Source organism: Tachyglossus aculeatus, unplaced genomic scaffold (assembly GCF_015852505.1).
Source record: "Tachyglossus aculeatus isolate mTacAcu1 unplaced genomic scaffold, mTacAcu1.pri SUPER_34, whole genome shotgun sequence".
In the NCBI taxonomy this organism is placed as follows: domain Eukaryota; kingdom Metazoa; phylum Chordata; class Mammalia; order Monotremata; family Tachyglossidae; genus Tachyglossus; species Tachyglossus aculeatus.
Genome location: NW_024044839.1, coordinates 615,358 through 640,478, shown reverse-complemented (window position 1 = coordinate 640,478; position 25,121 = coordinate 615,358). Strand labels below are relative to the sequence as shown.

At 54.7% G+C, this 25,121-nt stretch overlaps 3 protein-coding genes across 5 annotated transcripts; 1 reads left to right on the top strand and 2 right to left on the bottom strand.

The window, feature by feature from the left end:
* Nucleotides 1-348: 348 nt before the first annotated feature.
* LOC119921975 (E3 ubiquitin-protein ligase TRIM47-like) lies at nucleotides 349-6,354 on the bottom strand. Of its 2 annotated transcripts, none has more exons than XM_038741941.1 (7): nucleotides 6,278-6,354; nucleotides 5,388-5,994; nucleotides 4,320-4,415; nucleotides 3,348-3,581; nucleotides 3,087-3,249; nucleotides 2,895-2,957; nucleotides 349-1,302 (listed from the first exon to the last, which is right to left on the bottom strand). In XM_038741941.1, the coding sequence occupies exons 2-7, from the start codon at nucleotides 5,979-5,981 to the stop codon at nucleotides 434-436; spliced, it is 2,019 nt and encodes a 672-aa protein (XP_038597869.1). In that variant the 5' UTR covers nucleotides 5,982-5,994; nucleotides 6,278-6,354; the 3' UTR covers nucleotides 349-433. The 2 variants fall into 2 exon arrangements, with proteins under 2 accessions (XP_038597869.1, XP_038597870.1); XM_038741942.1 differs by having other exon boundaries at nucleotides 5,388-5,991; nucleotides 6,278-6,346.
* A 971-nt stretch (nucleotides 6,355-7,325) lies between these two features.
* KCTD2 (potassium channel tetramerization domain containing 2) lies at nucleotides 7,326-15,941 on the bottom strand. Its single transcript, XM_038741913.1, has 7 exons — nucleotides 15,906-15,941; nucleotides 15,701-15,859; nucleotides 11,172-11,280; nucleotides 9,619-9,710; nucleotides 9,179-9,274; nucleotides 8,520-8,645; nucleotides 7,326-8,416 (listed from the first exon to the last, which is right to left on the bottom strand). The coding sequence occupies exons 1-7, from the start codon at nucleotides 15,939-15,941 to the stop codon at nucleotides 8,387-8,389; spliced, it is 648 nt and encodes a 215-aa protein (XP_038597841.1). The 3' UTR covers nucleotides 7,326-8,386.
* A 2,609-nt stretch (nucleotides 15,942-18,550) lies between these two features.
* Nucleotides 18,551-23,809, top strand: ATP5PD (ATP synthase peripheral stalk subunit d). 2 transcript variants are annotated; one of them, XM_038741961.1, is made up of 6 exons: nucleotides 18,551-18,627; nucleotides 21,489-21,619; nucleotides 22,243-22,339; nucleotides 22,707-22,778; nucleotides 23,441-23,503; nucleotides 23,615-23,809. In XM_038741961.1, exons 2-6 carry the CDS (start codon nucleotides 21,498-21,500, stop codon nucleotides 23,744-23,746), a joined length of 486 nt encoding a protein of 161 aa, XP_038597889.1. In that variant the 5' UTR covers nucleotides 18,551-18,627; nucleotides 21,489-21,497; the 3' UTR covers nucleotides 23,747-23,809. The 2 variants fall into 2 exon arrangements, with proteins under 2 accessions (XP_038597889.1, XP_038597890.1); XM_038741962.1 differs by having other exon boundaries at nucleotides 18,552-18,574.
* Nucleotides 23,810-25,121: the final 1,312 nt, after the last annotated feature.

Here is a 25,121-nt window from a genome sequence, read left to right as displayed (position 1 = left end):
AAGCCCTGTTCTAAGCGCTGGGGAGGTTACCAGGTGATCGGGTTGTCCCACTTGGGGCTCACGTTTAATCCCCATTTTCCAGATGGGGTAACTGAGGCACAGAGAAGCGAAGTGACTTGCCCAAAGTCACACAGCTGACAAGCGGCGGAGCCGGGATTTGAACCCATGACCTCTGACTCCAAAGCCTGGGCTCTCTCTCATGAGCCATGCCACTTGTCAGCTGTGTGACTTTGGGCAAGTCGCTTCACTTCTCTGGGCCTCATCTGTAAAATGGGGATGAAGACTGTGAGCCGCCCCCGTGGGACAGCCTGTGCAACACAGGGTAAGCGCTTAGTAAATGTTGTCATTACTGTCATCGGCCCTTCCCACCTCACACAAGTCAGTGAGACCGGGGCCGCGGTTTATTTGCGGTGGGGCCGGCCTGGGCGGGGGGCTACTTGGGGTAGTGCCTCAGGGTGACCGAGGCCCCGCTGCTGACCATGACGGCGGGGAACAGGGGCTCCTTGAAGGTGGTGAGGAAGCGGTAGATGAGGCTGACCTGGCCGCCGCCCAGGCCGTAGAAGGCCAGGCTGCCGGCGGCGGGGTCCAGGGCCACGCCCAGGGTGCGGTAGTAGCCGCCCCGGAGCACCGTCTGGGCGTTGTCGTGCCACGCGGAGAACTTGAGCGAGTCCCACTCGAGGCACCAGGAGGCGCTGTTGCGGCCGATGAGGTGGAAGAGGTCGCGGCGCGGGGCGGGGCATGCGCACTGGGTGGAGCTTGGGAGGTGGGCGGGGCTTGGGTCGTGGGCGGGGCCCGGGAGGTGGGCGGTGCCCGGGCGATGGGCGGAGCTTAGGCCGCGGGCGGGGCATGCGCACTGGCTGGGGCCCTGACGGTGGGCGGAGCTCGGGTCGTGGGCGGGGCCCGGGAGATGGGCGGAGCTTGGGCCGTGGGCGGGGCACGCGCACTGGGCGGGGCCCTGACGGTGGGCGGAGCTTGGGTCGTGGGCGGAGCCCGGGCGGTGGGCGGGGCTCGGTCCGCGGGCGGGGCATGCGCACTGGGCGGGTCCCGCCGCCGGGGCCCCGCGGCCGTAGGTGACGCCCAAGCAGATCCAGGAGTCGGACAGGTGGAGCTCCCAGTAGAAGCGTCGTCCCTGGGCCAGGCCAGGCGTGCACAGCACCTGGGGCCACTGCTGGAAGGCGCGGCAGGGCCCCGCCCGCCGGGGCTCCTCCACCAGCATGCCCAGGTTCAGCACGGAGTGCGTCTCCTGGAACAGGAACAGCTCCTCGCTGGCCGTGGCCGGGTCGAAGTGCAGGTTGCAGTAGTCTGCACGGGACGGGGAGGGACGACGGAGAGGGAGAAGGAACAGGACAGGGGAAATGGTGGGAGACAGGTAGGGAGAAGAGGAGGGAAAAGCAGGAAATCATCAATCAATCGTATTTATTGAGCGCTTACTATGTGCAGAGCACTGGACTAAGCGCTTGGGAAGTACAAATTGGCAACACATAGAGACAGTCCCTACCCAACAGTGGGCTCACAGTCTAAAAGGGGGAGACAGAGAACAGAAACAAACATACCAACAAAATAAAATAGGATAGAAATGTACATGTAAAATAAATAAATAAATAGAGTAATAAATATGTACAACCATATATACATATATACAGGTGCTATGGGGAAGGGAAGGAGGTAAGATGGGGGGATGGAGAGGGGGACGAGGGGGAGAGGAAGGAAGGGGCTCAGTCTGGGAAGGCCTCCTGGAGGAGGTGAGCTCTCAGCAGGGCCTTGAAGGGAGGAAGAGAGCTAGCCAGGAAAGAGAGTAGGGGGGAAGTCAGGCCACCGCCACCTCCGGAATTTAGACAATCGTTTAGACTGGGAGCCCAACTTTTAGACTGGGAGCCCAATGCTGGGTAGGGACTGTCTCTATATGTTGCCAATTTGTACTTCCCAAGCGCTTAGTACAGTGCTCTGCACATAGTAAGCGCTCAATAAATATGATTGATTGATTGATTGATTGAATTCAGGGCCTCTCAGCACCCAGGGGTTCTTCTGCGGAAACTGAAGGCACGTCCCCGGCGGGGCCGGAGGCTGGCAATAATAATCATGATGGCATTTAATAATAATAGTAATAATGATGGCATTTGTTAAGTAAGCGCTTACTATGTGCAGAGCACTGTTCTAAGCGCTGGGGGGGATACAAGGTGATCAAGTTGAGACCCACGTGGGGCTCCCGGTCTTAATCCCCATTTTACAGATGAGATAACTGAGGCTCAGAGAAGTGAAGTGACTTGCCCGAGGTCACACAGCAGACATGTGGCAGAGCCGGGATTCGAACCCATGACCTTTGACTCCAAAGCCCGGGCTCTTTCCACTGAGCCACAGAGATGTCCTATTTGTTGAGTGCTTACTATGTGCAGAGCACTGTTCTAAGCGCTGGGCGGGGGGGGAATACAAGGTGATCAAGTTGTCCCACGTGGGGCTCCCAGTCTTCATCCCCATTTTACAGATGAGGGAACCGAGGCCCAGAGAAGTGAAGTGACTTGCCCGAGGTCACACAGCAGACATGTGGCGGAGCCAGGATTCGAACCCATGACCTCTGACTCCAAAGCCCGGGCTCTTTCCACTGAGCCACGCTCTAAAGCCACCATCTGGAGCTGAACTTGCGGGAAGCTGGCACGCCGTCCTCTGCGGGATTGGAGGCGCCACTGGCAGGACGGCACCACTGCCCTCCACACCCCAAGGGCTGCTCCACCTCAGGCGCTTAACACCTCGTGCCCTTCCCGCTTCCCTTCCGACCTGGGATCCTCACGCCCCGAGTCCCTCTTCCCCATGGCTGGATACCGCAGGAGTTAGCCTGAGGTGGCACGGCGAAGGGGTCTTGGGGCCTTCGGAACCCAGGTCCCGGGGCGGGCACTCACCCTTCAGAAGGCCTTTTCTCTCCACGGCAGCGGGCAGCACCTCGTAGGTTCTCATCTTTACACCTGGAGGCAGGGAAGGGGCTGCTGCTCCTTGGAGTCTCTAGAGCGGAGCCCCCTCTGCTGAGCTGGGCCCGGGATGCCCCCCACCCCCCTTCCCTCACCGCGGTGCCCTCTCCCCTACCCCAAACTCACCCGCCAGGAGCGCCTGGTTGGAGAATCGGAGGCCCACAGCAGCCAGCTGGGCCCGTAGCCTGGCCAGCGCTTCCACCAGCCCGGGGAAACTGTGGGACTCCTCGCAGGCCGCACCCAGCAGCGGCCCAGGGCAGGCCGGGACCGTCTTCATCTGGGCGAACTCCTGAGAGAGATCTCCCTGTTGGCTTGGGCCTGCGCCAGGGATGTGGGCCGCGGTCGGGGCCAGGGAGGGGACAGAGGTGAGGAGGGGGTCTCCCTCACCTCCAGGAACTGCTGGTCGCTCGGGGTGTGGGACAAAGTCTGCAGCCACAGGCTGTCGCTCTCCAGCTCAATCAGGCGTCGGTGGCTGTCCTGGATGGAGCAGCCCAGCTGACCCAGGGCCTTGGCCGCCTCCTCCTCCACAAACTCCAACACCCTGGCTTGCAGCCGCTCCATCTCCCCACCGATCTCTGCAAAGCAGTTGCTCACTTCCTCCCGCATGGCCTGAATCAGCTTCTGGAGGGGGACAGTGGGGAGGCGGAGAGCACCGGAGCTGAGGTCACTCCAAGCCCCAAGCAGGGCACCACCGGCGGGGGTGAGGAGGAGGGGTTCCAGGGACACTCATCAAGGGTCCCCAAGTTACCCTGGGGAATTATATATATTGTATCCCTTAAGCACTTGGTACAGTGCTCTACACACAGTAAGTGCTCAATAAATAGGATTGATTGATGGACCTCCAGGCAGAACCTTCTAAACAGTGCAAAGTCTGACAAGCGTCGGGGGTGGGGGGGGAGGGAGGGGCAGACGGACATGCCCATGGCTGGGATGTGAAGAAAGCGGGTGGCGGGAAACTCGGGGATACGTGGCCCTCGGGAGCACACACTTACCCAGCTGTTTGGGTTTGGCAGTTACTGGTATCAGCGCCCTGACATCCCACTCTTTGCTCTATGCCTTAGGGCTCAGACCCCGTCCCCCCCACCCCAGCTAAGGGCTGATCAAACCAAGATGCGCATCCCCCCCACCAAGAGACAACCCCACACTCTGAGGGCCCTGTCCTGTTCAGGGGAGGCAGGGTGAAGGGGTTCCATGTCCTCAGGTTGAGGTCAGCCTTGCGTTTGGCTCAGAAGTGGGGCTTGGCCTGCTTCCCTGCTTCCTCTCCAATGTAGGGAGCCCCCTCCCCATGCCAAGCGTGCCCACCCCCGGGGACCCCGCTCGGCCTGGGTTGGGGGAGCCCGAGGAAGTTGGCAGCATTACCAGGACGACGGCCACCCGCGACTGGTGTGTCTGGCTCTCGGACACGATGATGAGCATCTGGTTCTCCAAGCTGGCCTGGGCCTTCCGCACTTGCACCTGCGATGGGGTGAGAGGACCGGGGCTGTGGGACCCAACGCTCCATCCGTGGGAAGTTCCCCGAAGGCCGTCGGCTGCTGGTGGCCCTTCTCAGGTGCTCAGTACAGCGCTCTGCCCATGGTGGGCTGATGGAGGCAGGAGGCTCAGACGGGCCGCACGCCCCCCTACCGCAGGCTGGGCCGCTGAGCGGCTCTGGCCCAGACGTCACCTTACTTTGGAGGGACGGGCCTGGTAGGGATGGGAATGGGGTGGGGGTGGGGGTCCCCTGGGAAGTAAGGCTGAAAGGACCAGAGCCACCTGTCCTAGGACTAGAATTCGTGTCCCATCTCCATCCCGCACCTATATTTCCACCCTGACCCACTTGGCGCCGTGCAGGGGAGATGGAAGGTCGGTGTTTAGGCCCACCGCTCCCCCCAGAACCCTGAACCATCTCTGGAAGAGAGTGAGGGAAAGTGGGAAGGAGGAGCTGAGGCAGGCCAGGAGCAGGCCTCAGTTGGAGGGGCTGCCCTAAGGAAGGCAGCCTTGGCCTAATGAAAAGAACCCATGGCCGGGAGTCAGAAGACCTGGCTTCTAGTCCTGGCTCTGCCTCTGGCCTGCTGTGTGACTTTGGGTAAGTCACTGAACCTCTCTGGGCCTGTGTTTTCATCTGGAAAATAGGGAAGAGATTTCTGCTCTCCCTCCCTCATCGCCTCTGAGCCCTGCGGGGGGGACGGGGACCGTGTCCGATCTGATTATCCTGCGTCTACTGCGGCTCTCAGTACGTGCTTGTCACGGAATGAGCCCTGAATAAATACATCCTCATAATAACAATAACAATCGTGGTACTTGTTAAGCACCTAGTATGTGGCCAATCAGGTCAGACCCAGTCTCTGTCCCATATGGGATTCGCATGCTGCTGCTGCTAGAACCACTGTGGGGGACCGGGCCCTCTTTGGGCACTCGGTGCCCGCTCGCCCGGCCCCAAGCGGGCACCTCCTTGTGGGTCCGCTCCTCCTCCAGGGGGACGGTGTCGTGGTTCTTGTGGTCGTCCAGCAGGCAGGCCTGGCAGAGGCAGCAGCCGTCCGTGCGGCAGTAGAGGCGCTGCGGCTTCAGGTGCTTGGGGCAGGCTGGGGCCTGGCGGTCCCGGAGAGGCTGAGGCAGACGGTGCCCGCGTGAGCCCCGCTCCTTGTTGTGGGCGCGCAGGTGGGTCTCGCACAGCGAGGCCGCGCACCGCAGGCAGGACTTGACCGACCTGAGCTTGCGTGGGGAGCAGGCGTCGCAGGGGATGTCGCCCAGGCCCGTGCCGGCCTGTCTGTGCCCCACGCTCGCCTGGCCCGAGGTCAGGCAGGCCACGATCTCGCCCAGGGTGATGTTCTTACGCAGGCAGGGCCGAGCGGAGAAGGGCTCGCGGCACTGTGGGCAGCACGTTGCCTCGCCCAGGGCGGCCTGGTGATCCCAGTAGCCCTGGAGGCAGGCCATGCAGAAGTTGTGCCCGCAGGCGGTGGTGACCGGGCTGCACAGCACCTCCAGGCAGATGGGGCACAGGATCCGGTCCTCGAAGCGTTGGAGGTTGCAGCTGCTGTTCATCTTGGCCTGGCTTCTGGGCAGAGAGAGGGGATTGTGGGTCCAGAATTCCCTCGGGGAAGCCCGGCGGAGGCTTTGACTGGCTCCCAGGGAGGACCCCGAATCATTTTGGGATGTCTCCTGGGGGAGGGGAGTGGGAGTGGGGAAGAGAGACTGGACAGGGATGAGAGACAGTAGGAAATGGGGAGGGAGAGGGTGACAGGGAGAAAAAGAGAGATGGAGACAGGGAAGGAGGAAGATGGAGGGGGAAGGGAGGCCGACAGAGAGAGTCAGGGAGAGACGGAGCAAGTTGGACTGACCGACGGACAGGCTCAAGGTCTTTCGACTCTTATCTTGTTCTTGCTGCTGCTGCTGCTCCCGCCCCCAAAGGGTCTCCAGGAAGCCCACAGTTCAGCTCAGTGACATCACAATCCTGATGCCATCACTTGTCCGTTCTGGCCACTCCCCCAGTGTACCCCCCTCCCCCCCCCCCCACTTCCTCTCCTCTGGCAGATTTTCCAGGGGCCAGCTGCTCACCCCCCCCCCCCCCCACCCCGGATGGTGTTTCCAAACTATTTGTCTCCTGCCGGCTCAGGGAACGCTCCCTCCAAAACAGCACGACCGCCAACCCCCTGCCCACCCCACCCATCGTCATCTGGGCCGGGCCGTGGGCCAGACTCTCAGGGTGGTAGTGTGTGCACACAGAAAACCTAATACTTCACCTGTCTCACTGCCTGCAATTCAGGGACGAGATCAGGTCCAGCTCCCACCCACCCCTCCCCAGATGCCCACTGATAAGATCTGGGGAAACGGTGGCCAGCCTGGCTGGGTTCTTGCAGCCCAGGGAGCGGGTGGCTGAACTGTCAGAGGGAGGGAGGGAGTACTCTCCACACATTTCCTCCACCGGCCTGGGGGGCTGACGGCCTGTGGCTAGGAGAGCGGTGTTCGCGGGGAAGTGTGGGGGCTGGAGTCGGGCCTAGGTTGTCCTGATCCATCCGGAGCATCAAGGTGATTTCGACCCGGGTCGGTCAGTCCCTTGGAGGACAGCGAAGGCACTGCCCACCGGCTTGAGCCCAGTCGCTGCCACGGCGGTCCGGCTCCCGGATCTCCTAAGGGAAGCAGCGGGCGGCCTGGGGTGGCCCCATTCCCGGGCCTCCGCTGTACCCAGAGCCCATCCTTGTTCAGGCCCGGACGCCCCCCCCACCTCCCCCGCGCAGAGGGTTGGGGAAGACGACTCGGCTATGGCCCCAGCGGTCCTGGAAGGGCAGAACTCCCTGGCACTAAGGGAGTGAGAGCAAGAGAGACCTTGGGAACTGCTCAGAAACACCCACGGGGGAAGGACGAGGGGACAGATGTATGGATACGGTGCAGAGGAAAAAGCGTGTTTCGTACAGACTGGAAATGGCCCAGGCAGAGAGAGACGTACACCCACCCACACTCACATCCACACCCCTCGCCCCACCCAAGGCCTTCTCAGGAAGGCAGCCGCCAGTCGACACCACCACCATGGTCTTTGGCAATCTCTCACCACTGTCTCCCTTCCTCCTTCCCCGGCCTCTCCTCCTGGGGAGATAGTCTTTCCACAGCCACTGGCCAACGGGCCAAGGGAGGCGGATAGCCTGGCTTCAGCCCCAGCCCTCGGGTACGGCTTCCAACGGTCAGCCCAGTCGGCGGCCCGCCCGCCGGCAGCGGCCTGGGACAGCCGTCCCGAGCAGCTTCCGGGACCAAAGCGGGAGGCCCGGCGGGGGCGAGGGAGGGGAGGGGCGCACGCTGCAGGACACAGACCGGGAAAAGCCACAGACAACAGCAGTGAGTGCCGGGGACACTCCAAGCCCAGCCGGGTGGTCCGCTGGGAGCGGGGAACCTCCCATCCTTCAGGACACGAGCCTGAAGCTGGGAAACGGACACAGACAGCCGAGACACAGCCGTTTCCAGGTCAAAATAATTTAGAAAAGAAAGAGAAGAGAGTTCTGATTTTCCACGTGGCGTCTCCGGCCTCCGCTGCTCCTGCTGAACCTCGGGCTGGGGGCGGGGGGTGGGGGAGCGGAGACACAGGAGGAAGAGGTCGGGGAAGAGTGGCACGAGCTCCGGGTGGGGGTGGGCCACCCCTGGGTGTGAGCACGTAGCGCCACCAGGCACAAATCCCCCATCCCCCCTCCCCTGGCCAGGCCCCAGCCCCAGTCCAGGCTCCCATGGGGCTCGGCCCCGCAGTTGGCCGACTCTGCTGCCCTTGGCTCCTGTGCCGGGGGAGGGGAGGAGCAGGGGGTCCTTTGGCTTCACCCAGAACGGCTCTCGGCGGGGTGGGGCGGGGCGGGGCGGCGCGGGCCGGCTCTGCGTTCGCTAGGTCATTGTCCGAGAGCAAGTCCAGGCCGTGGAGAAAGGCCGGGCTGGGCTGGGCAGCAGCATCTGCGCTGGCTGCGAGCTAAGGCTCACATCCGGGACCCTCGCTCCTGGAGGATCTGGGGGAGAACCGGGAGAAAGGTGCAGGTTGGGATTTTGGCGGCCGCGCCCCAGAGCGGCTCGCGGGGAGAGGCTTCCGCGGCTAAGCGTCCTGCGCCTCACCTTGGCCTTCTCGCTGGGCTCTATGACGATGCCGTTGGTCGAGTTGTTCAGCTCCCTGGACACCACGCACAGGAACTCCGCCTGGTCCTCGCTGCCGTAGTTGTACGACGAGCCGATGCCGATCAGCTAAGGGGTGGGGCGAGGGGGCAGGACGGGCGATATGAGCAGCGGGTGGTCTGAGCGGCAGCCCGGGGAATGCCAAGCAGGGCAGGGGAAAAGTGACCATGGGAGGAGGGAGACAGTCTGCCCAGCTACACGTGGCTTCCGCTGAGGCCCGTGGCACAGCCAAGGCCCCTAAAGGAACCGATTGCGACCATCAGCCTGGCTACAGTCTCTGAGCCCCTTACCGGGGAGACCCCTCCCGAGTGACTGTTTCTGGGAGACCTGATCATCCCCCCTCCCTGCACCTGACCCCAGCGACTCCCTGGGAGATCCAAGCCCCCATCAACTGATTCTCACTGAGAGACTCAATCCCCATCCTCCCGCAGCTGTCAGGGGCTCAGTAGGACTTTGGGGCCGACCCGCCTCACTTGGGTCCTCGATTTCTCCCTTACCTCGGCCCTAACCCCGTGGTAAGCCCTCCTTCGGTCCCCTGACCCAGAGCAGGGCGAATGGGAGGATGGAGCGGGCAGAACTTGAGAGCGCCAGGTCCACAGTACCTGTTCGAACTTCCAGCCGTCGGACATGGTGGACACCATCTGAGTCAGCTCCTCCTCTTGGCACTGCAGGACTCGGTACACGTGTTTCACGGGGCCCTGGAGCGAGGACGAAACAAATCCGCTCAGTGCCTGGAACGGGGACCCGTGCTGCCATTTCGCTGGCACCCACCTCCAGCCCCCCGAGGCCACGTCTCTGGCCGAGGGCCCCCCCCGCCCCCACTGGCATCTGGCAGCACCGCCCTCCGTCCCCCCAACAGGTACGGGACAGTGTGAGGGGCTGGGACTGGGGAAGCCAGCCCTCTCAGACCTCTCCTTGCTCTCCCCTCTTTTCTCGCCACAGGGCAAACGCCCTGACGCTGAACAGAGAAGCCCCTGGCCCCGCTCCAGTGGCTGGTGGCACAGATGGAGAGGAGTGGGTCGCTCAGAGGGTCGGCACGTACTTGGGAGGTTCTGTTCTCGTTGTCACGTATCCTCTCCTTGACGAGCCGCACGAGGGACGCGATGTTGTAGAACTCGGCTTCTTCCAGCACGCCTGGAGGAAGGGAGCCGAGCGTGAGCCGAGGGCGGCCCCGGCTCCCAGCCAACCCTTTGCCTCCCGTCCCAAGGCTCTGGTTTGGCCCAGACCCCCGGGGTTTGAGCCTCTCGCTTTTCTTGGCATTAGAGATCTGACCCCTGGGCTCTCAGTGAGGCCAAATGACTGGTTTCAGAGAAACAGTTCAGGACCTAGGCCGGTGCAGATGCATCGAGATGGAAAAACCTGGGGTCTGAAGGCAAGGACCCCTGTGTTCTGGGTCCCAACCCGGCCCCCGGTCTGCTCTGTGACCTCAGGGAAGCCGTTTCACCTCTCTGGACCTGCTTCCTCTCTACAAAATAAGGAGCTACAGTGTGATCTTGAGCAAGTCACTTAACTTCTCTGGATCTCAGTTTCCTCCTCTGCTCTCCTTTCCACTAAGACTGGAAGTCCCATGTAGGATAGTGATTGCATCTGATCTGATTGTACTGTATCTACCCCAGGGCTTAGCCCAATGTTTGGTGCATACTAAGCGCTTAACATATACCACAATGATCATTATCCCTCTCTCCCTTCCTCATTGACTGTGAGTCTCTGGGGATGGAGACTGTCTGATTTGAATATCCTCTGCCTGTACACTGCTTGGCACTCATTCATTCATTCACTTGTATTTACTGAGTGCTTACTGTGTGCAGAACACTGTACTAAGCGCTTGGGAAGTACAAGTTGGCAACATATAGAGACGGTCCCTACCCAACAACGGCTCACAGTCTAGAGGGGTGAGGCAGACAACAAAACAAAATATGTGGACAGGTATCAAGTCATCAGAATAAATAGAAGTAAAGCTAGATGCACATGATTAACACAATAAATAGAATAGTAAGTATGTACAAGTAAAATAAATAGAGTAATAAATCTGTACAAATATATATACAGGTGCTGTGGGGAGGGGAAGGAGGTAGGGCGGGGGGGACTTAAAGTAAGCACCTAACAAAACCCATCACTAAGTTTAGGCCTGGGAGGGGGGAAAAAAAAAGACGGAACGGCAGAGGATATGTACACACTTTAACAAAAACTGAAAATCCACCGCTCGGCCGCTCCCCAAAGGGCTACTCAACTTTCCAGTGTAGCAACAACTTCTGTCGGCAACCAACTGGCCAGATCGGGCGTCTCCTTCCCCAACAATGAGCCCTCTCAGACACGTGGGACCGAGGAGGCAGGTCATGACTCCACTGTTCCCCCAGCCCCCCCAGGATTGGGCAAGCAGAGGTTTGCCATCCGTGGCATCAGCCTTCACGCCCGCCCCCCACCTCCCAGCAACCTCAAACCATCCGGTTGTCAGGATGGTCTCTGGAAACACCTGCTCTGCTCGGAGGGAAGATCCCACCCCGAAACGACGGAGCCGGGCCCCAGCACCCCGGCACCGCTCTGCCGCAAAGGCCCCCTCATCGCACCCAGCCCTTCCGGCTCCCCGCGCCTCACCTTCTTCCGCCAGCTCCTTGTTAATGATGAGTTTTCCGTGGCGGAGGTAGTTCAGGATAGGGCCAAAGTAGGTGGGGTCTCGGTCGATCAGATAGGCTCCGGTCTCGTCCTGCCGGCGAGATGGGATGGAGTCGGGCGCCAAACCGTGCAAGGGTGGGACGGCGGCAGCCTGGCAGAGCCCCCCAAAATGTGCCTGAAGAACCGGAGGACGCTGTGCCTACGGCCGCTCACGGGAAGTTGGGGTGAGGGAGACCGCCAGAGCGGAAACTGGAGTTGAGCTGTTTGTGTGGGGCTGCGTCCCAAGGCCCAGGTCTTCCCAGGTTTGGGACGCGGCCCGCCCCAGGGCGCAGAGCACGGAGTTGGGTGCCGCCTGCTGACTCATGGAGCTCGGGTTGGGGTCCGGGCTTGTGGTTCTGAGGTCTGGACGAACTAAACTCTGCACAATTGAAGTCTCCTGGTTTGGAAGTCCCAGGTTCTCTTGTTGCTCGGCTCTCCCCCCTCCGCCTCCCCCCAGCCCCGAGGAGGGCAGCACCGGCTGATCCTCCCCAAGGCTGGGTGCCAGGCCCTGCCCACAGGGCGCCTAGGGAAGCTGGCGAAGCCCTGCTTGGCTGCAGGCTTAACCGCAAGAGCCAAGCGTGGAGGCCGGGAAACAGGCTCACATTTGGGCAGGGCGGCCGGTTAATGATGAAAATCGTCTGGCGGGATCGTTAGATTGTTTCCTTGCCGAGGTCGGCAAAGCCCCACCCAGGGCCAGGGAGATGACCGACAATCAGTCAGCTTTGGGTCACCTGTTATTTCTACGGCACAAAACCACTTCTGAAGGGGAGGTCTGAGACCCACGAGTGAGACATTAAACCCATCTCCGTCACCCTAGTCGCAATAGCTCTGCGTGTTGGGTGAGCAGGGTGGCCTGGCGGAAGGAGACTGGGGCTGGGAGACCCAGGTTCTAATCCCGGATCCCTGACTCCTCACACAAGTCCACTGACCACTCTGGGGCTCGGTTGCTTTGAGAATAAGGCTACAGTTCTCACTGTAAGCTCATTATGGACAGGGAATGTATCTGCTAATTCTGTTGTGCTCTCCCAAGTACTTAGTCCAGTGCTCTGCACATAGTAAGCGTCCATCATCATCATCATCATCAATCGTATTTATTGAGCGCTTACTATGTGCAGAGCACTGTACTAAGCGCTTGGGAAGTACAAATTGGCAACATATAGAGACAGTCCCTACCCAACAGTGGGCTCACAGTCTAAAAGGGAGAGACAGAGAACAAAACCAAATATACTAACAAAATAAAATAAATAGAATAGATATGTACAAACAAAATAAATAAATAAATAAACAGAGTAATAAATATGTACAAACATATATGCCAAGTGCCCACCCCAGCGCTTGGCACAGAGTGAGTGCTTAATGACTCCCCCCCAAAACAGCTGGGCATTAAGTGGTGTGTGGGGAGGGGAAGGGAAGAAGAGATTCGTTCATTCATTCAATCGTTTTTATTGAGGGCTGACTGTGTGCAGAACACCGTACTAAGCGCTTGGGAAGTACAAGTTGGCAACATTGGCAGCTCTACCTGACCTATTAGGTGCTTAGTACAGTGCTTGGCACGTAGTCAGCATTCAAATGCGACTGAATGAATTCCAACAAGCCATGTTTGTGGGTCGCCGGGATGGGGGGTGGGGTGGCAATTCACTGAGAAGCAGCGTAGCTCAGTGGAAAGAGCATGGGCACTGGAGTCAGAGGTCATGGGTTCAAATCCCAGCTCTGCCAATTGTCAGCTGTGTGACTTTGGGCAAGTCACTTAACTTCTCTATGCCTCAGTTACCTCATCTGTAAAATGAGGATAAGACTGTAAGCCCCCCGCCGTGGGACAACCTGATCACTTTGTAACCTCCCCAGCACTTACGACAGTGCTTTGCATATAGTAAGCGCTTAATAAATGCCATTATTATTATTATTCACTTCTCTATGCCTCAGTTACCTCATCTGTAAAATGGGGATTAAGACTGTGAGCGCCCCGTGGGGCAACTTGATCGCCTTGTAACCTCCCCAAGGTTTAGAACAGTGCTTTGCACATAGTAAGCGTTTAATAAATGCCATCATTATTAGGTCGCCCGGGGGAAGTGGGGACGGGATGTGGGGAATGGCTCCCCCGACCCGAGTGGACGGTGCCCTGGCATGGGGCAGAATGGCAGAGAGCGGAGCAAGAGACAGAGACCGGAAGCTGGCCCAGAGGGGATAGGCCTTCCCAGACTGAGCCCCCTCCTTCCTCTCCTCCTCCTCCCCCTCCCCACGGCACCTGTATATAGGTATATATGTTTGTACGCATTTATTACTCTATTTATTTATTTATTTTATTGGTACATACTTATTCTATTTATTTTATTTTGTTAATATGTTTTGTTTTGTTCTCTGTCTCCCCCTTCTAGACTGTCAGCCCACTGTTAGGTAGGGGCCGTCTCTATATGTTGCACTTCCCAAGCACTTGGTACAATGCTCTGCACACAGTAAGCGCTCAATAAATACGGTTGAATGAATGTTTATTTATTTTACTTGTACATATTTATTTTATTTTGTTAATACGTTTTGTTTTGTTGTCTGTCTCCCCCTTCTAGACTGTGAGCCCGCTGTTGGGTAGGGACTGTCTATGTTGCCAACTTGGACTTGAGAGAAGCAGCGTGGTTCAGTGGAAAGAGCCTGGGCTTTGGAGTCAGAGGTCATGGGTTCAAACCCCGGCTCCGCCACTTGTCAGCTGTGTGACTTCGGGCAAGTCACTTCACTGGGCCTCAGTTACCTCATCTGTAAAATGACAAACTGGGACCAACTGATCACCTTGTATCCTCCCCAGCGCTTAGAATGGTGCTTTGCACATAGTAAGCGCTTAATAAATGCCATCATTATTATTATTATTATTGTACTTCCCAAGTGCTTAGTACAGCCTAGAAGCAGCGAGACTCAGTGGAAAGAGCCCGGGCCTTGGAGTCAGAGGTCATGGGTTCAAATCCCGGCTCTGCCTCTTGTCAGCTGTGTTAATAAATGACATCATTATTATTATTATTGTACTTCCCAAGTGCTTAGTCCAGCCTAGAAGCAGCGTGGCTCAGTAGGAAAGAGCCCGGGCCTTGGAGTCAGAGGTCATGGGTTCAAATCCCGACTCCGCCACTTGTCAGCTGTGTGACTTTGGGCAAGTCACTTCACTGGGCCTCAGTTACCTCATCTGTAAAATGACAAACTGGGACCAACTGATCACCTCGTATCCTCCCCAGCGCTTAGAACGGTGCTTTGCACATAGTAAGCGCTTCATAAATGCCATCATTATTATTATTCTACTTCCCAAGTGCTTAGTCCAGCGCCAGAAGCAGCGAGGCTCAGTGGAAACAGCCCGGGCCTTGGAGTCAGAGGTCATGGGTTCAAATTCCGGCTCCGCCACTTGTCAGCTGTGTGACTTTGGTCAAGTCACTTCACTGGGCCTCAGTTACCTCATCTATAAAATGACAAACTGGGACCAACTGATCACCTCGTATCCTCCCCAGCGCTTAGAACGGTGCTTTGCACATAGTAAGCACTTGACAAATACCAGCGCTCTGCACCTAGTAAGCGCTCAACAAATACGACAACAAATACGATTGACACGAATTCATTCATGTTGCCAACTTGGACTTCCTAAGCGCTTAATACAGTGCTCGGCACACAGTAAGCGCTCAATGATGATGATGATGGCATTTATTGAGCGCTTACTACGTGCACAGCACTGTTCTAAGCGCTGGGAAGGTTACAAGGTGATCGGGTTGTCCCACGGGGGGCTCACAGTCTTCACCCCCATTTTACAGATGAGGTAACTGGGGCTCAGAGAAGTTAAGTGACTTGCCCGAGGTCACACAGCAGACATGGGGCGGAGCCGGGATTCGAACCCATGACCTCTGACTCCAAAGCCCGGCCTCTTTCCACCGAGCCACGCTGCTTCCCTAATAATAACGACGGTACTTATTAAGCGCTTACTATGTACAAAGCACCGTTCTAAGCGCTATAGGAAGGTTACAAGGTTGTCCCACGGGGGACTCCCAGTCCTGGTCCCCATTTTCCAGATGAGGGAACTGAGGCCCAGAGAAGTGAAGTGACTTGCCCCACGTCACCCAGCTGACAGTTGGCGGAGCCGGGGTTTGAACCCCTGACCTCTGACTCCAAAGCCCGGGCTCTTTCCACCGGGCCTCGCTGCTTCTCAATAAACACGATTGATTGATTCTTTTAGACTGTGAGCCCACTGTTGGGTAGGGACTGTCTCTATATTCAGCGCTTAGAACAGTGCTCTGCACATGTTGCCAACTTGTACTTCCCAAGCGCTTAGTACAGTGCTCCGCACATAGTAAGCGCTCAATAAATACGATTGATGATGATGATGATTCACACTGTGTGCCGAGCACTGTACTGAGCGCTCGGGGAGTCCAAGTTGGCAACCCGTAGAGACGGTCCCCTACCCGCCGGCGGGCTCAGGGGGTGGAAGGGCCGGGGGCGGGCGGGGGCCTCACCTTGTCGGAGTCGAGCTCGGGGTCCTCCTGGCAGCAGAGGCGGCAGAGGAAGGACTTGGGCTCGCGGCCCAGCGTCTGCCGGGTGGTGACGAAGTAGGTGCCGCCCACGTTCAGGCGGACCCACCGGCCCCCGCCGGGCCCCGGGCGCTCCGCCGGGCCCGGGCCCCCCCCCCACCGCCCCGGCCCCCGGCCTCGGCCCGCTCGCCTCAGGCTGCGGCTCCGCCATCTTGGGCGCCGCCATCTTGGGCGCCGCCTCCCCGCCCGCTTGGGCCGGCCCATCCCTCCACGGGGAGGAACGGGCGGGACCATCAGGATAGAAGAAATAGAATAAATCTATTCTATTAATAATAATAATAACAACAATAATAATAATGATGGCATTTATTAAGCCCTTACTGTGTGCAAAGCACTGTTCTAAGCGCAGGGGAGGTTGCAAGATGATCGGGTTGTCCCACAGGGGGCTCACAGTCTCAATCCCCATTTTACAGACGAGGGAACTGAGGCCCAGAGAAGTGAAGTGACTTCATCACCAATCGTATTTATTGAGCGCTTACTATGTGCAGAGCACTGTACTAAGCGCTTGGGAAGTACAAATTGGCAACATATAGAGACAGTCCCTACCCAACAGTGGGCTCACAGTCTAAAAGACTTGCCCAAAGTCACACAGCTGACAAGTGGCGGGGCCGGGATTTGAACCCGTGACCTCTGACTCCAAAGCCCGGGCTCTTTCCTACTGAGCCACGCTGCTTCCCAAGGTCCTACTGAGAGCTCGCCTCCTCCAGGAGGCGCTTAGTACAGTGCTAAGCGCTTAGTACAGTGCTCTGCACATAGTAAGCGCTCAACAAATACGATTGATTGATTCCCACACTCAGCCCCCTCCTTCCCTTCCCCACAGCACCTGTATATATGTATAGATGTTTGTACGGATTTATTACTCTATTTATTTTACTTGTACATATCTATTCTACTTTTTTATTTTGTTAATGTCAATCAATCAGTCGTATTTATTGAGCAATTACTGTGTGCAGAGCACTGTACTAAGCGCTTGGGAAGTACTACTCGGCAACACATAGAGACAGTCCCTACCCAACAGCGGGCTCACAGTCTAGAAGGGGGAGACAGAGGACAAAACCAAACATATTAACAAAATAAAATAAATAGGATAGATAGGTACAAGTAAAATAAATAAATAAATAAATAGAGTAATAAATATGTTTGGTTTTGTTCTCTGTCTCCCCCTTTTAGACTGTGAGCCCACTGTTGGGTAGGGACCGTCTCTATATGTTGCCAACTTGGACTTCCCAAGCGCTTAGTACGGTGCTCTGCACACAGTAAGCGCTCAATAAATACGATTGATTGATTGATTACTCTATTTATTTTACTTGTACTTATCTATTCTATTTATTTTATTTTGTTAATATGTTTTGTTCTCTGTCTCCCCCTTCTGGACTGTGAGCCCACTGTTGGGTAGGGACCGTCTCTACATGTTGCCAACTTGGACTTCCCAAGCGTTTAGTACAGTGCTCTGCACACAGTAAGCGCTCATAAATACGATTGATTGATTGATTGATTTCATTTTGTTAATATGTTTTGTTCTCTGTCTCCCCCTTCTGGACTGTGAGCCCACTGTTGGGTAGGGACCGTCTCTATATGTTGCCAACTTGGACTTCCCAAGCGCTTAGTACAGTGCTCTGCACACAGTAAGCGCTCAAGAAATACGATTGATTGATTGATTGATTACTCTATTTATTTATTTATTTTACTTGTACATATCTATTCTATTTATTTTATTTGGTTAATATGTTTTGTTCTCTGTCTCCCGCTTCTGGACTGTGAGCCCACTCTTGGGTAGGGACCGTCTCTATATGTTGCCAACTTGTTCTTCCCAAGCGCTTAGTACAGTGCTGTGCACACAGTAAGCGCTCAATAAATACGATTGATTGATTGATTTTATTTTGTTAATATGTTTTGTTGTCTGTCTCCCCCTTCTGGACTGTGAGCCCACTGTTGGGTAGGGGCCGTCTCTGTATGTTGCCAACTTGTACTTCCCAAAGCGCTTAGTACAGTGCTCTGCACACAGTCAGCGCTCAATAATATGATTGATTGATTACTCTATTTATTTATTTATTTTACTTGTACATATCTATTCTATTTATTTTATTTTGTTAATATGTTTTGTTCTCTGTCTCCCCCTTCTGGACTGTGAGCCCACTGTTGAGTAGGGACCGTCTCTATATATTGCCAACTTGGACTTCCCAAGTGCTTAGTACAGTGCTCTGCACACAGTAAGCGCTCAATAAATACGATTGATTGATTGATTTCATTTTGTTAATATGTTTTGTTCTCCGTTTCCCTCTTCTGGACTGTGAGCCCGCTGTTGGGTAGGGACCGTCTCTACATGTTGCCAACTTGGACTTCCCAAGCGCTTAGTACAGTGCTCTGCACACAGTAAGCGCTAAATAAATACGATTGATTGATTGATTACTCTATTTATTTATTTTACTTGTACTTATCTATTCTATTTATTTTGTTAATATGTTTTGTTCTCCGTCTCCCCCTTCTGGACTGTGAGCCCACTGTTGGGTAGGGACCGTCTCTATATGTTGCCATCTTGGACTTCCCAAGCGCTCAGTACAGTGCTCTGCACACAGTAAGCGCTCAATAAACACGATTGATTGATGATTGAGAAGCGCGTCCCCGCGCTAGGGGGTGGGACTTCCGGGGCGGAGCCGCGCCCCGATTGGTCCAGCCGCCGGCCTCGGCGCTGGACTGCAGCTCCGCGTGCGGCCGGCGGGAGGAGGGAGGAGGGAGTTTCCGTCGACGTCACTTCCGGCGTCCTCGCGCGCAGGCTCAGTGCCGCCGCGGTCAGTGAAGGTGAGTGAGGGGCCGGTCCTTCCTCATTGCCCCGATCCTGCCCTGCCCGTCTGGTAATAATGATAATAATAATAATAATAATAATAGCATTTATTAAGGGCTTACTATGTGTAAAGCACTGTTCTAAGCGCTGGTGGGGAGGTTACAAGGTGATCAGGTTGTCCCATGGAGGGGGCTCACAGTCTTAACCCCCGTTTTACAGATGAGGGAACTGAGGCCCAGAGAATAATAATAATAATAATGGCATTTGTTCATCAATCAATCGTATTTATTGATCGTATTGACTATTTATTAAGCGCTTACTATGTGCAAATCACTGTTCTAAGCGCTGGGGAGGTTACAAGGTGATCAGGTTGCCCCATGGGGGGGCGCTCACAGTCTTAATCCCCGTTTTACAGATGAGGGAACTGAGGTCCAGAGAATAATTAATAATAATAATAATTATAATTATAATGGCACTTGTTAAGCGCTTACTATGTGCAAAGCACTGTTCTAAGCGCTGGGGGGATACAAGGTGATCAGGTTGTCCTATGGAGGGGTTCACAGTCTTAACCCCCGTTTTACAGATGAGGGAACTGAGGTCCAGAGAATAGTAATAATAATGGCATTTGTTAAGCACTTACTATGTGCAAAGTACTGTTCTAAGCGCTGGGGGGATACAAGGTGATCAGGTTGTCCCATGGAGGGGTTCACAGTCTTAACCCCCGTTTTACTGATGAGGGAACTGAGGCACAGAGAATAATAATAATGGCATCTGTTAAATGCTTACTACATGCGAAGCACTGTTCTAAGCGTTGGGGGGATACAAGGTGATCAGGTTGTCCCATGGGAGGCTCACAGTCTTAACCCCCATTTTACAGATGAGGGAACTGAGGCACAGAGAAGTGAAGTGACTTGCCCAAAGTCACACAGCTGACAGTTGGCGGAGCTGGGATTTGAACCCATGACCTCTGACTCCAAAGCCTGTGCTCTTTCCACTGAGCCACACTGCTTCTCTACTTGGGGGCAATACTTAATAATAATAATAATGGTATTTGATAAGTGCTTACTATGTGCAAAGCACTTCTAAATGCTGGGGGGATACGAGATGATCAAGTTGTCCCACGGAAGGCTCACAGTCTTCATCCCCATTTTACAGATGAGGTAACCGAGGCTCAGAGAAGTTAAATGATTTGCCCAAGGTCACACAGCAGACATGTGGCAGAGCCGGAATTTGAACCCATGACCTCTGACTCCAAAGCCCGGGCTTTCCCTACAGAGCCACACTGCTTCTCTGTACTTGCCCAGAAGCGTCAAGGTTAATATAGCTGTGTCTTCCCCTGCCATCCCCCCTCAAACTGCCCTATCATTCATTCATATTCATTCATATTTATTCATATTCTCCCCATCCACCCTGCCTTACCTCCTTCCCCTTCCCACAGCACCTATATATATGTATATATGTTTGTACGTATTTTTACTCTATTTTATTTGTACATATTCTATTTATTTTACTTGGTTTATATGTTTTGTTTTGTTGTCTGTCTCCCCCTTCTAGACTGTGAGCCTGCTGTTGTGTAGGGACCGTCCCTAGATGTTGCAAACTTGTACTTCCCAAGTGCTTAGTACAGTGCTCTGCACACAGTAAGCGCTCAATAAATACAATTAAATGAACTGAATGAATGAATGTATATATGTTTGTACATATTTCTCTATTTTACTTGTACATATTCTATTTATTTTATTTTGTTAATATGTTTTGTTTTGTTGTCTGTCTCCCCCTTCTAGACTGTGAACCCGCTGTTGGGTAGGGACTGTCTCTGTATGTTGCCAACTTGTACTTCCCAAGCGCTTAGTACAGTGCTCTGCACACAGTAAGCGCTCAATAAATACGACTGAATGACTTAATGAATGAATTGAGCAGTTACCGTGTGCAGAGCACACAGCACGGCAGAGGTCATACAGTGCTCTGCACACAGTAAGCGCTCAATAAATACGATTGAATGAATGAATGAATCAAGGCCCAGTACCCTGCCTCCCCAGACGAGACATTTTAGATGATTAGGAGCAAGTGGTGGGATATTGTCAAATTACTGACAACATCAGAGGAAAGGGGTTCCCCTGTGGGCAGCTCTTCCCAGGGGAAAGTGAACAGGAATGGTGTCAGGAGACTCGTTCTTGTGGGAAAGGGACGGTGTCTGATCTGAATACCTTGTGTCTACCCTAGCACTTAACGTAATCCTTGGTATGTGGTCAATGCTTAATAAGTATTGTCATCATCATCTGAATATCATATTGTACTCGCCCAAGCGCTTACTACAGCTCTTTGCACATAGTAGGTGCTCAGTAAATAGCATTGATTGACCTGTGTTGTACTGAATCCAGATTAACTTGCGGGGTCCGTCTCCAACCCCCCCAACCCCCGTCCCCAACTAGTGCTTTTATGTGATTCAGTCTATCCCCATCCTCCTTGTATTCGGGCTTTCTCTAGACTGTAACTTGTAGACAGAGAACCTGTCTACCCACTCTGCTGTATGTTACTCTCCGAGGCACTTAGTACAGTGCTCTGCACACAGTAAATACTCAATAAATACCATTGATTGTTTGCAAAGGGTTAAGTCATCTGTCGATCTTTTGTGGCCCCACGTAGGGCACCTCTAATCAATCAGTGACAATTATTAAGCATCCGCCGGCTGGGAGCGGAGCGCTGTACTGAGCACTTAGAGTCCACAACGTTACAGGCATAGTCTCTTCCCTTTTGGAACGTATGCTCTCCCGGGAAAGAGGGCTCAAGGTAATTTGTAGCCAGGAGGGAAATGAGAGTGTGATGCAACAAGGCCAGGAAAGCGGGCTAATGTCTTCAGTTGGAAGAGTTTACCGATCTCCACCGCATCCTGCCGCTACACCTGAGTGGCTCAAACGCGTGATTTTTCAGAGCCTCAAGATGGCTGCACGCAAGCTCACCCTGAAGGCCATCGACTGGGCTGCATTTGGAGAGATCATTCCCCGCAACCAGAAAGCCATCGCCAACACCCTGAAAAACTTCAACGAGACCCTCACCACCCGGTCAGTGCCACGCCCCGATGGCAGGGCCCAGTTTGGGTTGAACGGTGCTATCAGTGGGTTCCGGAAGGTCTGGATGTGTGGGGCCGGTTGCCCAGTGAGACATTCAGAGCTCTGCCCGTTAGTCCTGTGGGTGGGACCGTCGCCCGTCACCAGCCTGGGGTCCCCCAAAACAGGAAGTGGGTTTCAGGCTGGTGGGCCGGGAACGGGTTTGTGTCAGGATGAGGCCCTGGACCCTGAGGCGGGTTTGTACCCGGGCAGGGCTCACTGAGGAGGAGTAGGTGGCAGCTTTGACCCCAGGGATGCCTTCCAGAGAATGACAGAAGAAATCCAATAGGCAACTGTTAGGAAAGGCGGCACCCTTTCCGTGGGGTCAGCACCGGGCCAGCTGGAGGAGGGGTACGGAGGTGGTCAGAGCCCTAGGGAAGGAAAGAAGAAACAGGTCTGAGGAGAAAGGGCTGGAGGACAGGAGAAGCCCCACAGTTCCTTCAGGAGTTCTGCCACCATTACTCCTGCGTGGATATAGCAGCTCCTCAGGCCTGGGTCCCTGACTGATAGACCTTGCGAACCTTCTGATCCACTTCAGTTTGGGTAACACGTCACTCTCTTCCCGCTCCCGTGGACAGGTTGGCCACCCTCCCCGAGAAGCCCCCAACCATCGACTGGGCGTATTACAGGGCGAACATCGCCAAGGCTGGCCTGGTAGATGACTTTGAGAAGAAGGTGAGGCTCACGGTGGGTGGGAAGCTAAGTGTGAGTGTGCGTGCGCAGTCACGGAAGGTGGGCAAGAGCCTCAGCTCCACTGTCTGCGTCCCTACCCAAGACTGTCTGTCTCCACCCACCACCGTCCATGGCCCCTTATGTTTGGGATTTGTAAACCCCCTTGGATTATAAAAGGTCTGGAGGGCAGGGAGTGCCAGCCTTTAGCTTCCCCTGCTGTGAGTAAAGCACTTAGCCCACAAGGGCACTCAGTAAATGCCAATGATAAGCTTCTCCAGAGCTAGAACCCCCATTTAGGATCAACTCTTCGGGACGGATGGGCAAGGTGGGGGTGGATGACTGTACTGCCTTTTGGTCTGTGCGTCTGCAGTTCAACGCTCTGAAGGTTCCCATCCCCGAAGACCGCTACACTGCCCTGGTGGATGCTGAGGAGAAGGAGGATGTATGTTTGTTCCTGACATGGTGACCCTGGGCAGGATCCCTCCACACCTGGAATGGGGAAGGGGTTGTGTCCACTGGACTGGGTGGGCGGGGAGGGGAGGAGGGGTCCAGGCAGCGCTCCAGCAGGGCTTATTCATGAAGCATTCCTGGTGGGATTACTGGGGTCGATTTAAAAAAAAATTTTTTTTTTTGAAACATGGTGCTTGTTAAGTGCTTTACAACGTTCCAGGCACTGAACTAAAGGCTGAGGTAGATATAAGTTACTCAGGTTAGATGTAGTTCATGTCCCACATAGGGCTCACAGTCTTAATCTCCATTTTACAGATGAGGTAACTGAGGCACAGAGAAGCTAAGTGACTTTTCCGTGGTCACACAGCAAAATGGTGGAGCTGAGATTAGAACCTAAGTCCTTCTGACTTCCAGGCACGTGCTCTATCCACTAGGCAACAGTACTTCTCAATCAGGGCCCAGACTGCCAGTGTGGGAATGGGTGGGCATCTCCCCATCTCCTCCCCTCTCCACCCCTCGAGGGACCCCTCTGGAGTTAAAGGAAAAAGACTCAAACTGTTGGTCTTTGAAGTGAAAGAGCCCAGGAATTAAGGGTCCAGGTAGAAAATAAGATCCATTTCTTCTTTCTCACCCTCTTCCTCTCCCGTCCTGAAGGTGAAAAGCGGAGCAGAATATGTGGCCGCCTCAAAGGCCCGGATTGCCGAGTACGAGAAGCAGGTAGGTGTCCAGCGGCTTCCCGCGCTTGTGGGCCTCTCAGCCATCCTCACCTACGGTCCTGCAGGGGCTTCATCCTCTCCTTTTTCCTTCCTCTTCCTCCTCCCCCCGCAGCTGGAGCATATCCGGAATATAATCCCCTTCGAACAGATGACCCTGGAGGACTTGAACGATGCCTTCCCCGAAACCAAACTGGACAAGAAGAAGTACCCGTACTGGCCCCACCAGCCCATTGAGAATCTGTAAGGCTGGAGGCAGCCTCGCCCACCCCCTGCCAGGCAGAGTTTTCAATAAAGTATCTATCCTTGGCCTGGTGTACCCTTGACTGTGCCCGGCCAACGGGCAGTTCTGCCCCGCGGGAGCCCGATGAACAGGGAAGCGTCACTTGCCCTCGGAGACGGGTGTTGGGGCTGCTGCCCTGGGGCAGGGGACCACACACCCGTGGAAAGAGGCAAAGCCACTGAAAAACACTCCTTGAAGTGGGAGAACGCTGTCTTCCTCAGCCTACTTCTCACCAGCTGACCCTCCTGGGTGCTGCAGTGCCTGGCAACAGGAAGCTGCTTGACCCACCTGAGAGAGGCCACTTGACTGCTTGATCCCTCCCACCCTCTTTCTTTCACTGGCGTTCACAATCCCTAAACAGCCCCCCTAAATCTCGCCTCCTCCAGGAGTTTTCCGTGATTAAATTGTCTTCTCGGTCTCATCTGAAACACTGATGCACCCACTGTTACGCTGAGCACTTCTGTACAAATGGATTATGTACTGTGCTGTCTAAGCATTTGCCCATCTTTCCATTCACCTCTACTTGTAAATAAATGTGTCAATCTCATGCTCCCTGCCCTCTGGGAGCTTGGAGTCTAATGCTCAGACAGACCAATTATTCCCAGATGTGAATTATTTACAAAACATAGAGCTGGAGGAAGTTGGATGAAACAGGAAGTACTGTCAATGAATCGTGGTGAAAGAAAAAAAATAATATTTAAATACAATTATATGTAGTGCAAAATTAATTACTGGTATTTACTGTGCACTTTATGTGCAGAACACTATTAAGTGCTTGGGAGGGTATAATAAAGTACAGTAGACATGAAACCCACCCACGATGAGTTTACAGTCAACAGGGGAAGCGACAAAATCGAAGGATATGTATGTAAGAACACACAAGCACTGAGAATAGCAACTGGCTACATTGAGTAAATGTATTGGAGAAATAATGACTCAAAGCTCAAAATTACACATAGTATGCAAGTACTGAAGATGGTTCAGTGGAAAACAGCATGGGCTCTGGAGTCAGAGTTCATGGGTTCAAATCCCGGCTCTGCCAATTGTCAGCTGTGTGACTTTGGGCAAGTCACTTAACTTCTCTGTGCCCGTTACCTCATCTGTAAAATGGGGATGAAGACTTTGAGCCCCACGTGGGGCAACCTGACCACCTTGCAAGCTCCCCAGCGCTTAGAACAGTGCTTTGCACATAGTAAGTGCTTAATAAATGCCATCATTATTATTATTAATGGGCTATATAAGGAATTGTATTGGGGTGAAATAGCTGAATAAATACCAGTCAAAAGTTTTCATAGTGCACAAACAGCAGTGGGTTGTCAGGTTACAGTCTAGTGGGGAC

Bases quoted from the DNA above. Each gene is read 5' to 3' on its own strand.
- LOC119921975 (XM_038741941.1), bottom strand. From the start codon at position 5,981: ATGAACAGCAGCTGCAACCTCCAACGCTTCGAGGACCGGATCCTGTGC. The intron at 4,416-5,387 runs GTGCCCGCTTGG...ACCCCATCGCAG, and splicing joins AGGAGCGGACCCACAAGGAG to GTGCAAGTGCGGAAGGCCCA. The intron at 2,958-3,086 runs GTGAGTTTGGGG...CCCTGCCTCCAG, and splicing joins CAACCAGGCGCTCCTGGCGG to GTGTAAAGATGAGAACCTAC.
- KCTD2 (XM_038741913.1), bottom strand. From the start codon at position 15,941: ATGGCGGCGCCCAAGATGGCGGAGCCGCAGCCTGAG. The intron at 9,711-11,171 runs GTGAGGCGCGGG...CCCTTCCTCCAG, and splicing joins CAAGGAGCTGGCGGAAGAAG to GCGTGCTGGAAGAAGCCGAG. The intron at 9,275-9,618 runs GTACGTGCCGAC...TCCTCGCTCCAG, and splicing joins ACGAGAACAGAACCTCCCAA to GGCCCCGTGAAACACGTGTA.
- ATP5PD (XM_038741961.1), top strand. From the start codon at position 21,498: ATGGCTGCACGCAAGCTCACCCTGAAGGCCATCGACTGGGCTGCATTT. The intron at 21,620-22,242 runs GTCAGTGCCACG...TCCCGTGGACAG, and splicing joins AACGAGACCCTCACCACCCG to GTTGGCCACCCTCCCCGAGA. The intron at 23,504-23,614 runs GTAGGTGTCCAG...CTCCCCCCGCAG, and splicing joins TTGCCGAGTACGAGAAGCAG to CTGGAGCATATCCGGAATAT.